We start from the raw sequence: 12,790 nt of genomic DNA, 5'->3' as shown, positions 1-12,790 counted from the left end.
CAAACTATATATTAATCAAACATTTAATCTTAGTTACATACAAATATAGTCACATTCTAAAGATACAACTATGTCTAGATTGTATCTAGATTTAGCATATGTATTCTGTTCATAAAATAAAAATAATTTAATGTTGTCAAAGTATATAAAGTGAATAACTATTCTCATTCCTTATTTAAGGGAAATTAGTAGTACTTAAATATAATATACTTATTCCTGAGTATATATCCTGAATAAAATAACTAATTGTTAGTTGACTGAAAGAAAATTTTACATTTTTATTATGTTAAAAGGTAAAATTTAGACAGAGAAGTGAGAGGGTAGGTAATCCATAAAAGTTAATGACAATGTGATACCTGAATATTGTTAGTATGGCCTCATCAAAACAATTCCGTGACTCTACTTATGCAAGCGAACATGAAGGGTGCTATACACACATCCATGCAGCAGAGGGCACTCTTTAAATCCTTAATTTTCTAGCCTAATCAATGTATTCTGTATTTTGGAAAGATTTTCATAATTGGTTATTTAGACAGTTAAATTTAAAATATCATCATACTATTTGAACTACAAGAAGGCAAAGAAAAAACATAATGTTACCCTAAAATATTGCATATTTTATGCAGAAATTCTTTTAAAAAACTGAATTAACATAAAGCTTAGTAAAAATATAGTATTTTAATATGATAATATAAATTTTTTAAATCAGATTGCTAAAATATATAATGTTTTCAGAAAATAAGATAAAGGGTGAGCCAAAATTTTTGTGGAAAGCATGATTATATTCCTGTGCAATCTTCTGATTCTATGTAAGCTACCGTGATCCCATAATAATTGAGTATAAAATCCAGACATTAAGATAGGAAGATTAGATAAAATATTTCTCAGGAATGAAAGTTCCAGAAAATTCCCAGGAATAAATATTAATCATTTATAAATGGTATGAAAATTTATTGTAAAATATCTAATCAGTATTTCCATAAAGGCCTAGCTAGTAAAATGTTTTAACAAGACAAAAAATAATTAACTTGTACTGACATTTAGATATTCACTTTTCTATTAGTCTAAAATTTAAACTAAGTATTAAACAACAAGTGATAAAAAATTGTATAAATATACTCATACTTTAAAACATCGCCATATTTGCCAGTTTCTGATTGCATTCCCAAGTATTTATAGTTACATCTTTCGACTTCTTTCATTTTCACACCTTTCAGCAAATAGCAAAGCCATGTACCGTTCATTTCCTTAGAAAAGAGGCATTTAAAGAACGTTGTTAAACTCGGAGACACCCGGGAGGACCGGAGACCAGGGCTGGGAGGTGACACGTTCAGGGGCACAGCTCACTCTTGTGCCCTGACTGGTCCTGTGAAGACCCCACTGCCGGGAGCCTTCCCTGCCTGTCGCAGGTACACTCTCCTTGTATCAATGAAGTGGCTGACGAGCCAAATATATTCATATTCACTCATTTAAGCAGAAAAGGGGTATTAATAATTCAAAGACTCTCCAGGAGAGTCAGAGAAGGAGTTAGGGACCCAGGAAGCCAGAAATAACACAAAGCCACTGAGATTGCCCTTCAGCACCCACTGAGGCCCCCATGAGGGTACAGGTTGCACAGCATGACCTCGGTGCCAACAACTGGAGACAGAGGTCGCTGTCAGTGCAGACCAGAGGCCACTGACGACTTCCTTGGGAAGTAAGATCCTCACCAGGATGGATTCGGGGTGCTCACTTCCTTGGAGCATTAGCTTTTACCTCTCAGATAAGGTGACTACCTCCAAATACCTGCTCCCAGGTCAAATGCCTACACCCTAGTTGGAAGGGAGACCGAGGGAGAAACCTGCTAGCATTTTTTTTTTGGTCCATGAAGAAAAATGGACTCTGTCTCATTAGGTGGACAACTGCCTACACGCGACACAGATACTAGAGAGTAAAAAATGGCAAAAGTACACAAACATCCACTCAAATGAATTAAAGACTTGGACAAAAGACCTGAAGCTATAAAATTCCTGGTAGAAAACATCAGAGGAAAAGCTCCTGGAATTGGTCACGGCAATGATTCTCCTAACTCAACACCAAAAGCACAGGCTTTGGCAAATTCTCAAGATGCTGGATAAATACACAGAAAACTGAACAGCGTTGCGAGTATAAATAATGTGATAAAATTTAGCATGTTCAATGAGGCGTTCCTTGTCATGACAACCGGTAGAAATGATTCTCTGTCCTCTCGGCTGATTCCCGTGTTCCCATCGGGAGAATTTTCCCACCAGCTGGGAACACGGGAAAAACCATGTTCACATCTTCTCAACTCCAGCCTCCCACTTGCTGAGATTCCGGGAGGAGGAATTTAACAGATTAGACAGATTTATAGCAACAGGATATGCTATATCCTTGGGAAACATTCTCGTGATGGGGAAAAAAAGGCTTGGCAATCGCCTCCTGTGGATTACATGCTCGTGATGCTTCACAGACACAGCACCCATGGGATGGCCCTTTGAAGGGGAGAGTGAGAAGACAAAGTGGAATCCCAGGCCTCCTTGCCCCTTGTTCTTTGCCCTGTCTAGGGTTGGTATATTGGACTTGCGGAGAACTGGAAAACTTACTTCTGTGGTGGTTGCCAATTTATTCTGAGGAAGTCAAATACATATGTGTGTGTACACGTGGATGAGTGAGAGAGTAAAGATACACATGTGCATCATCAAAACTGCACCTCAGGGAGTTTACGTCTAGGAAATGCAGTTTCATGGGGCTCCGATTTCATTACGGCAGTGAAGTAACGCGTGTGGGTTTGAGAGAAGTCCAGAGCCACTGAAGGGTTAAATCCTTCAAGAAATCAGACACAGAGTTTAGAACTTGACTGAGACCTTCAGGTCCAGATAAAATTGTTAACATGGGTACAGGCCTAAAATTTTCTTCAATTTTATTCCCTTTTCTATGAATGTTGATTGCCTCTATTACAAATTTATGGTTGATGATAGACTAATAAATATGTATTCTATACAAAGATGCTTGTATTATCACAATCTATTAGTATAGTGATGTAGAAACCAAGAATCTAAAAATGAAGTTAATGGTATAAATAAATATCGAAGGACTAATAAGAAACTTCTAGCTGACAGAAAAAGAATGGCAAATAAAATACAATATTTGTGAAAGGTTTGTATGCATACTTATCACTATTTCAATCCAAACTGAAACCATTATATAATATATAATTGCATTTATAGATATGTATATACATAGACATATAGATATTAATTACTCTATTACTCCCAGTTTTTTTTTTACTCTGCTTATTAAGAAGGAGTGTTAGAGCTAAAGAGATAGAAAAAAATGTTTTCAAATGTGGAGACCACATTTTAACGTGCATCAAATATTCCATAAATATTCCCTCAGATAGGAACAAAAAAAGCATACGGAGCGATTCAGAGAGCAGTTTCCCAGACATCATTTGTGTTGGACCCGCACGAGCATTCTGTGAGGAAGACAATGGCGATTGCGTTTCTCAAAGATGGTGGTCACAATGGCCCCATCCTACGTGCTCTTGGTACAACCTGACTCTGACCCTTCTGCCATTGAGGGTGCCCCTTGTCCTTGAACTTGTCAGCCTTTGGGACTGCCTCCACCAGTAAGTATGACAGAAGTGATGCTGACTGACTTTTGAGGCAAAGTCATTACAGCACCAAATAGTTCTCTCTGCCTTTAAGGTGTTCACTGAGCCCTACACCGTGAGGAAGCCAAGAAGCCATACAGGTAGGACAGACCACCCGCAGGTGTTAGTGCTGGGGCCCGAGATGAGAATTAAGGTCAGCATTTCAGGGAGGGAGGCTTCAGATGATTTCAGCCCCCAGCCCTCGAGCTGTCTCATCTGTTGCCGCACATAGGAAAACCATGCTCGAGATTCGCCAACAGACACATGGTCATTGGTGTTTTCCAATAACCACTGTTTGGGAAGTTCTGTTACTAAACAGGAGAAAACCGGAACGTACGCAGCACTATCCACACAGTTTTACAGAGGACAAAGTCGCATGCTATTGGCTAACCGAGGGTGAAAGAGCTAGAATATCCCAGAACCGAGGTGGGTCCCCAGGTCATTGGCTCCCTACTGGACTGCTCTTTCCCCTATACCGAAATGGTCAACGAGTGAGGCATCGTTTCCTGTGATCGATACCTCACAAAATTGTGATTGGTCTGTTGGTGATATTAATACATTTTCACTTTATTGACTCAGTGTATAGATATCACACTGCTGTTGCAACCACATCCATTAATAACTCAAATATAAGTGAGGTGAGTCTACCAGAGATATGAGAACAAGGCTATAATAAAAACTAATAAATTATAAGTTACTCTTCAAATGTTTTAAAATGAATAGAGCATGTCAAGCTCACTGGTAAACTACTAGAACATAATAAGTAGCCATGCATAAAATGGCCAGTGTGTCGGAATTAACAATGGTAAGAAGTTCGAGAATCAGACTTGGTTAAGGGAGATTGTAGTAAACATTCACCGTACTTACTCTCTTTCTTTCCTTAAGATTTTTTGGAACTCCTCCCACTGCACCTGCAAAGCTGAAATCTCAGGCACCTCACTCTCCAAGGGCAGACGTCCTCCCGGGCGCCTCAGTCCAGGTCCCGTGGCCCCATTTTCGGAGCCGCTGCTCTTGAATGAGTCACAACGGCCCAGACTGAGTTTCATGTCCTGGATTGGTCTTAACGGGTCCAGAACCAAAGCTTCTTCCTGAAAGGAAAACACATATAGCAATTATTACTGCTGCATTTTTAGGTTTCTCAGTAGAAAAATCATGGAGAATATTTCCATATTTTTGGAAAGAAAGAAATGATACAACTCAATATCAAATTCATATTTTCATTTTTTTATCTTTGTCTAATAGTGTTAATGGCCAAACTGTAACAAGCCTTCTTCAAGTGTTTTTTCTACCTTATTATAGTCAAATACATTTCTCAAAAAGTCTGCTTTAACTTTTAGTTTAGGTTTTCTTTTTCTAATCACAGCTAAAAATAACCCTGCAAAAACTTGAGCAGCTGTAAAGAGTTATTTAATGAGTTTATGAATTTCTCTTTAAAGTTTATTTTGTCACAATGCACTTGATAGTTTCGAACTGAAGCCAGCTGATTATCTTTAAACATCTCTGCAGAACAGAGTAGAAACAGTTTTCAAGGAACTCGGAATGTTTTAATAGGTTTGTTTATCAAACCACTTTTTTAGATCAGTAGTTAAATCCTGTTTAGACAGAGTTTAATGGGACACTTTAATACACATGGGCAGCATTGATCAGAACGGCGCGCCGCCTCAAACTCTGACATCACAATTCCAGACCTTCGCCAAACGCGCGCTCTGTGCATTTGTCTACAATTCACCTTTGCCCTGACTTGTGGGTTTAAGATGAGATACAGCCCAGTTCACATAAAATCTCAATTAATATCCAAGTTTAAATCAAAGTCTTTTTTTCTTTCAAATAGTTTTATTTATAAATTTTTATATAGTGTGCGTAGATATATACACACACAAAGATATGAATATATTATGTATTTTGGAATTATACAAACAGAAAGGCACACAGTAGAAAATTTGGAAATGCCAGTAAAAACAAGTACTGTTAATACAATATACATTTTCATATATATACACATATGTATCATCCCTTGTATGTGTTTTATGTTAAGTATGTTAATAATAGCAGTATTCATTCTTTTTATGTAGTTTCTCCTCATCTAATGCAAATCTCATAATTATAATTACTCACTAAGAGTCTAAACTTCTTGACCTTTTAATTTTGTTTCTGCTGTTACATACATACATTTAAGTATTTGCAACTGTCCTGCCTCTTTGAAAAATAGGTTATCCCTATAAGCCCTCTAGTTAGTAGCTTATCTTGCTTCAAATAAAATCTTAATGATACTTCATTTTTAGTATTTATTTTAAAAATAGTCCATGAATTTTAGGTTGCTAGTATGACTCATCTCTTTATTCTCTCAAAATTTAATGGGTATTATGTATGTTATTTTGAAAAACAATAAAATAAGACATGTGTTGTTCTCCTTGGAAAAAAACATGGTAAGGCAATCCATTCATACATGAATAGCTTTAGAGTTGGCAGAAAAACTGATCAAACTAAAAACAACCAATTGAAATTTCTTCAACAACCAATGCTTACTTCACTACCATCACAAGGAATTTTAACTATCTTTTCCCTAAATAAACAAACTTTTAATACATATCCACTATGTACGATATTTTTGATGCTAATGATACAAAGATACTCCAAATGAAGTCCCAAGATATGGAGAATTTCTCAGCAAAATATATGTGAAGAGAATCCTTCACATTCTCAAATGTGGCGTCTATTAGCTGTGGTAATAAATCATTTATGTGGGATATAAATGCATGTGGGCTGTATTTCCTGATTCCATGGTTGCATTCAAATACATACACTAATACCGTGGAACTTTGAGAATACATAACATTTTCCCAAAGATGTACACAGCAAGACTAACAGCTTAGTACTGTTAATTTTTTAAAAAAGTAAAACAGACCTGGAGGAATTAATAAGCTTAATTAAGATTTGCAATCTTTTCCAATTTTTTATTTACAATGAAATTTATATTCTATCGTTCATAACTTATGTACATCATGGAAAGGCTTAAAATGTTAGATGGAATCACAGAAGAGCAGTTTTATGCTTTCAGAGATGACATCACATCAAAATAATATAAAATTTTATATTAATTTATATCAAAATAATATAAACTGATAACTATGAAAGAGATAACACAGATTCTTAGTTTGCTAAAGTATGGTCCATGGGTCGTTAATAGTAATTACCAGGGGGAAGAGTGGTTTGTAAATGAACTGAAAGATTAAATAAAGGTTTTTAAAATGTTTATTTCATGCAGAATTTTTAGGAACTTCAAGAGTGTAAGTATACCAAGAAATTCCAAGATGAGTAGTGAGAAGAATTCCCTATGGGCATTTGTAGGACCTATTTCAGAGGAATTAATTGTGAGGCCAGAGTTCCAAACCTTGGGAAAAGTCCAAACTACTGTATGGATAATTTATATTATTAATGTAGCAAGGATAGGTGGAGATAAATCTCTCCAAATATTTTTTTTCACGTTAAAAACAATGCTGGATACATTTTTGCTAAAGAAAAATTTGTAAGACCACTAATATAGGCCTAATTGTGTCCCCTCAAAATTTATATGCTCAAGTCCTAAGCCCTAGTTCTCAAAATGGGACTGTTTGGGGACAGGGTCTTTTACAAGGTGATTAAGTTCAAGCGAGGTGATCGGGGTGGGCCTGAGGATGGTCCTCTTACAGGAAGAGAAATCTTGGACCCAGGCCTGTACGGAGAGCAGACTCTGTAAAGACACGGGGAGGAGACAGCCACCGATACGCCAAAGGCAGAGGCCTCACAGGAAACCAGCCCTGATGGCAGACTTCTGATCTCAGGCGTGTGGCCGCTAGAACTTTCTGTGGCTGTAGCCACCCAGTCTGCGGGACTTAGTTACGGCCAACACAGGCGGTCCCCCTACGTAAGGCATTCTAGCAGGCCCCTCATCGCTGGACCCCTCTGTGTTTTCCACTTACCATACTGCCGGTGTGGTCCTTTCTAGGACACGCTCCTGGCACCGAACACTCTCTGCTGGACGTGCACCGGCCAGCTCGACACTGGTCCCTTTGCTCGCAGGACGCTGCGGTGAAACTAGGACGCTCCTGGTCCTGGGAGACGCCAGCCTCCGAGGCCCCGTTCAGGGGCGGCGCGCTCGGTCTCTTCTTCAGGGCGCTCAGCTCTTTCAGGGCCATCTCTAGCCGCACCCGCAGCTGCCGGCCCTCCTCCCGGGCACTGTTCCTCTCCGCGCGCACCTTACTCCACTTCTCCCTCCAGTCGGCGGTGCAGTCCGACCACCAGCGCATGGTCTTCTCCATCTGCGCCGCCCTGGCCTTGGCCTCCTCCAATTCCCGCAGGCGGAGCTCCTCGCGGATGTCCCACTCGTCCGCGTGGCGCGAGTGGGCCCAGGAGCGGGGGGCAGCCAGAGACTGGAGCCCGTTCAGCGGCCAGCAGGAATCGCAGGGGCCCCGGGGGGCCGAAGCCGGGGCCACCCCGTCCTGCGGGGTTTTCGCGGACGAGGGCTGCATCCGGAAGATTTGTGTTTCCTCGATTAACCGATAAATGGAATCGAAATTCATAGTTATCTTCTCAGGCCTAAGGAAAGACAAAAAGGAAAATTAACTTTGAATTTCTCTTGCAGTCACAAAAGCAAGACTTATTTACAAACTTGGAAGAAAACACTGCATCTTTTCAATATTGAGGATTTTCTTTTCCAGCAGAACTAAAAATGTAGAGGAATTTATGCATTTGTATTTATTCTCAAAGAAACAGAAATTGCTCATACTGAACAAATGCAAATAAAAATACGAATACAAATAAATACAAACAAAAATGAAAATATGATGATGCAATTGTGGGCAGCATATGGCATGAATAATTCATTTAAATAAATTTAATTTTACTCATGTAACATTTATTGCAGCACATATTGTCCATTTGCTTCTAGATGGTCCCTTTGTCCCCTGCTAACAACTAAAAGTCCAATTTGTTCAGGTGACGTGCACCATCTTTTGATCTCTGGGAGGATAAGCCTGGGTCCCAGTCCCAGAGGCTGAAACATGATTGGTCTAAATGTCCCACGATGACGTCATTTCATCCGCCACTCACTGGTCTCAAGGAACCAGACCACCTGATCAGATCAGAAGTGAGGGGAAGCCTCCTGGGGAAATCTCCTGTCTGCAAAACTTTGGAAACATCAGAACGCTCCCTCTGCTCTCCTCCTGCCTGAGCACAGACCTGACTCTGGAAGAGGGAGTTTAACAGCCACGCTGAGACTTTGAAAACTGGAGCAGAAGGATGAAGAGTTTAACGGGTGAGCTCTGCGTGAAACCTAGAACGCATCCCTCCGGGTTCCTTGCTCAGCGAGAAAGTTGACCTAGATTTTGTCAGCTCTCATCACGGAGTTCTCTGTTACTTGCAGGCATGAGGATGTCTAATACATGAATTAACTCCCGCTGTGGTTAATACAGTATGTGAAGTTCTAAAAATAACATATTTTGAATAACACATTGTCTTCATCCTTAAAGTTTTTATAGTCCAGAGAATGAGATAAGCACAGATAATAAAAATACATATGTTTACTTATTCCATCAATCTTGTGTTAGCTCCCTGGGGTGTGGGCAAGTACCCTCAGAGCCCAGCTAATCCTCCAGAATCGAAAACTCTTCACAGCAGAGATACCACTAGACAGAGTCCGAGCCCCCTCTAAGCTTTATTGAGAAACAGAAAACAGCTTTCCATGTAAAACAGCAAAAGACAAATTAATTTGAAATGCAAACACTTCTTACCAATATGCACATCCATTACTTTTTCAAGATAGCAATATTGTTATGTCAAGGATAAAGCAATTGGAATGTTTAAATGCTTACAATATGTAGGTTAATCTACAAATTAATAAGTCTCTGTGCTTGTATAAGCTTACCCAATTTTATTATCAAATAAGATTTTCTGGTGTAAATAATATTTTATATACATGAAATAAATTTTTCTTATGTTTTCATTTGCTTTTATATCATTTAGATTACCAACTATGAACCATTCATTTAATCAACTTAATGAATTTCATTGTTTCAGCAACTTACAAAATAGGTCTCTATTCACTAAAAAATGACTATATAATATTAAATGCATATCACTTTCAGTTGTGGGGGGAAAAAAACCACATTTTAACAAGTGTTCTGTAGAGGTACCAAACCGATTCCTTCCTTACTGTGATAGTGTGGATTCGAGGTTGCAATTATTTGGTTAGGATTGGTGTACATCCAAGCATATTCTGATTAATGCTGATGTGGAGCAATTGTTCCTTTCATTTGCTATAATTCCGAGGGCAATGAGTACATAATTGACCAGCTTTCTTTGACAATTAGTAAACCAAGATCAGTATTAAAATAGAAGGGAATAAAAGGAACTTTTAATTAAAAGCACACCAAATATTATGTCTAATATATATTCATATATATTCATTATTCACTATGTAATGAATTACCCCTTTTAGTCGAAATTCCAAAATGAAGATGGAAAACTTATTTCAGCATATTAAAATTAAATTTATCTTTGCCATTTTTATAAATAAATCAGTACCTTAAAATTGTAATATCTTTAAAAATCTCTCATTAACTTTTGTTTCACTGGTGTTTTGAAGACTCTATAATTAGATTCTGGTACATTGAGACCTTGCCTACCAATTAACGATGTAGTTTTTCACATCTGAGTAAACAAAACTGAGTTGGGTTTAATCATCCAGTCCTTGAATTTAGTATTTCCTGTTCTGAAGTGTTTTTTTATCAAGCGTAAGTGGGAATATTTAATCCTTGTGTGTTTATTGAATCATTTGTTTTCTCTATACATTTGGGCATATGCTTTATGGTTTATTTCACATGACTGGCAAAGTATTTGTCAGCAATTATAGTACAAAGCCTTTGATGATTGAAAAAATATTTTAATGCTATCGACTTTTGGGTCTCTTATTCTGCTTTTTGCATTGTTCTCACCACAAAAAGTGAGAGCAGGAAGCTAGGAAAGTCTAGGAGGTGCTCGGTATGTTTATTACCAAGGTCACAGTGCGGGTTTCATGGGTGCATGCCTATGTCCAAACTCATCCAATTGTGTACATTAAGTATGTGCAGTATTTTTGTCAATTACTCCTCAAGAAAGGAATAATTAAAAATGTTCATACCATCAGGCTACTATGATTACTGCCAAGGATATTTGAATGCATAACCAAATAAATAAAATTTGATGAGCATACAATATATAGATAACATCACTAGCCACATTATTTCTCACTAAATAGTGGAGCTTAATGAAGAAATTGGGCTCCAGACTCTATCCATTCAAATTCTGATTCTGTTGCTTCCTAAACAGATGACCCTGGACAAATTTCATAACCTGCCTTTGACTCATATCCTCATTTGGAAGAGGAGACAGGTATATCACATACCTGTCTCAGTTCCTGTGACCGTTGTGGGGAAATGCCTGCTGATTGGCTGGCCCAGTCTGTCTCTTAGGCAAGGTGACAGTTTTCCTCAATGCTATCTATATAAGTCACTAATATCACCTTGGAATATTGTATTAATTAATTTTTCCATTTCTTTCTCTCTTTTGAAAGAGAAATGGTGTGCTTTAAAATGATAGTGGTAGATAAAATTTGCAAAAAAGTTCTGAATGTCATTTATAAAGGCACCATCTCAATTTTATGTCATGTGGTTATTATTCAGTGAAATATTCAGTACAATCTATGAAATGAGAAGCTAGGTCTTAAGGTCCTAATGTAACCAGCCCAAGTCACACAATTACAAGTTTGGGGATTAGGGAAATTCGAATCCAGAGCCACTGCCTCACCATATCAAAAAATCTACAGCTTCAAAATATTTTCACTCTAATGAGATAATCTTTTAGATTCTTTCAGAAGTATATTTGGCAGAGTTCCATTCTGGATATTTTTATGCTCATATATTTCCCGATAAATCACAGTGCAAATAGTCGACCTATCCTGACATTGTCCCCTTTTCTCAATTACAGTTTGCATTCAGTATTATTCTGTATTAGTTTCAGGTATTCAGCATAGTGGTTAGACGGTCGTGTGCTTTACAGAGGTCCCTGCGATATTTCAAGTACCCACCTGTCCCCAACTATAGTTATTAGACTGCTATTGACTACATTTCCTGTGCTGTAATTTATGTCTCTGTGACTATTCTGTAACTACCAATCTGTATTTCTGAATCCCTTCACCTTTTCACCCCCCTTCAACCCCTCTCCCCTCTGTCAACCCTCAGTCTGTTCTCCTTGTCTATGAGTCTGTTTCTATTGCGTGTGTTAATTTATCTTGTTCTTTAGACTCCATGTATAAGTGGAATCGTATGGTATCTGTCTTTCTCTGACTGACTGACTATACTTAGCATATACTCTCTAGGTCCATCTAGCTGTTGCGAAGTGTAGGATTTCCTTCTTTTTTATGGCTGAGCTGACATAGTGCTTTGAGTAGATCCAGTCTCTTGATGGCAGCTTAAAGGGACTGCTGGGTCTGAGGCATGTCCACCCCTCCAGCCTCCTCTGTCATTCTGCTTGTTCCATGTTCCATGCCTGGGCCACCTGTCGTGCCTGTTCCTGGTCCAAACCACGCCCCCACAGTACTCTTGGTGTGACCTGGTTGCCTCACAGGAGCAATGCCCCTTCTCTACACACTCCCACTTCACCCTGTCCTGTCTTCCTTCAGGCAGCAGCTAGTGGGACTGACGCTTGACTCTCCTCCATCTCTTAGGGGCCGACATCTCAGGGAAAAATCCACCTTCGGCCTCCGCCGTGATGGTGAAGAAAACAGACGTGGCTTCTGCCCTCCTGGCACCTCACTAATAACCAAAAGCAACACATCCAACTAACAAGCATGCACTTCTACTGTCTTTGAAAGAAGTAGTCTGTTGGGATCCAACACATACCTACACACTTCCAGAAGTCTCTCTGAAGCAATGTCTTGGGCATTATCTGAAGAGTGAAGTGGACCAGAAATACAAACATTTTTGGCAAAAGTTGCACTATCAGGGAAGAATAAACTAGGGTCCAAAGGGATTTTTGTTTTATCATTTATATTTATTGCTTTCCATTAACCTATAGGAAATGAATTCTAAGTGAAGTGCTTTTTAGAATTTTTTTCCAAAGAAG

The 12,790-nt window shown here is 38.6% G+C and overlaps 1 protein-coding gene across 1 annotated transcript in view; it reads right to left on the bottom strand.

Annotated features, from left to right (window-relative positions):
* CCDC102B (coiled-coil domain containing 102B) overlaps nt 1–12,790 on the bottom strand; it is a 143,452-nt gene that overhangs the window by 108,042 nt on the left and 22,620 nt on the right. The window contains exons 2-3 of the mRNA XM_045187626.3: nt 7,612–8,227; nt 4,520–4,740 (exon numbers count right to left, since the gene is read on the bottom strand). Of these exons, the coding sequence (XP_045043561.2) occupies nt 4,520–4,740; nt 7,612–8,211 (821 nt within the window). The 5' untranslated portion in view covers nt 8,212–8,227. The remainder of the gene's footprint in view (nt 1–4,519; nt 4,741–7,611; nt 8,228–12,790) is intronic.

Source organism: Desmodus rotundus, chromosome 10, assembly GCF_022682495.2.
Source record: "Desmodus rotundus isolate HL8 chromosome 10, HLdesRot8A.1, whole genome shotgun sequence".
NCBI classification, from domain to species: Eukaryota; Metazoa; Chordata; class Mammalia; order Chiroptera; family Phyllostomidae; genus Desmodus; species Desmodus rotundus.
Note: the sequence above shows the minus strand (reverse complement) of the source record. Positions and strands in the feature narration are given on the sequence as shown.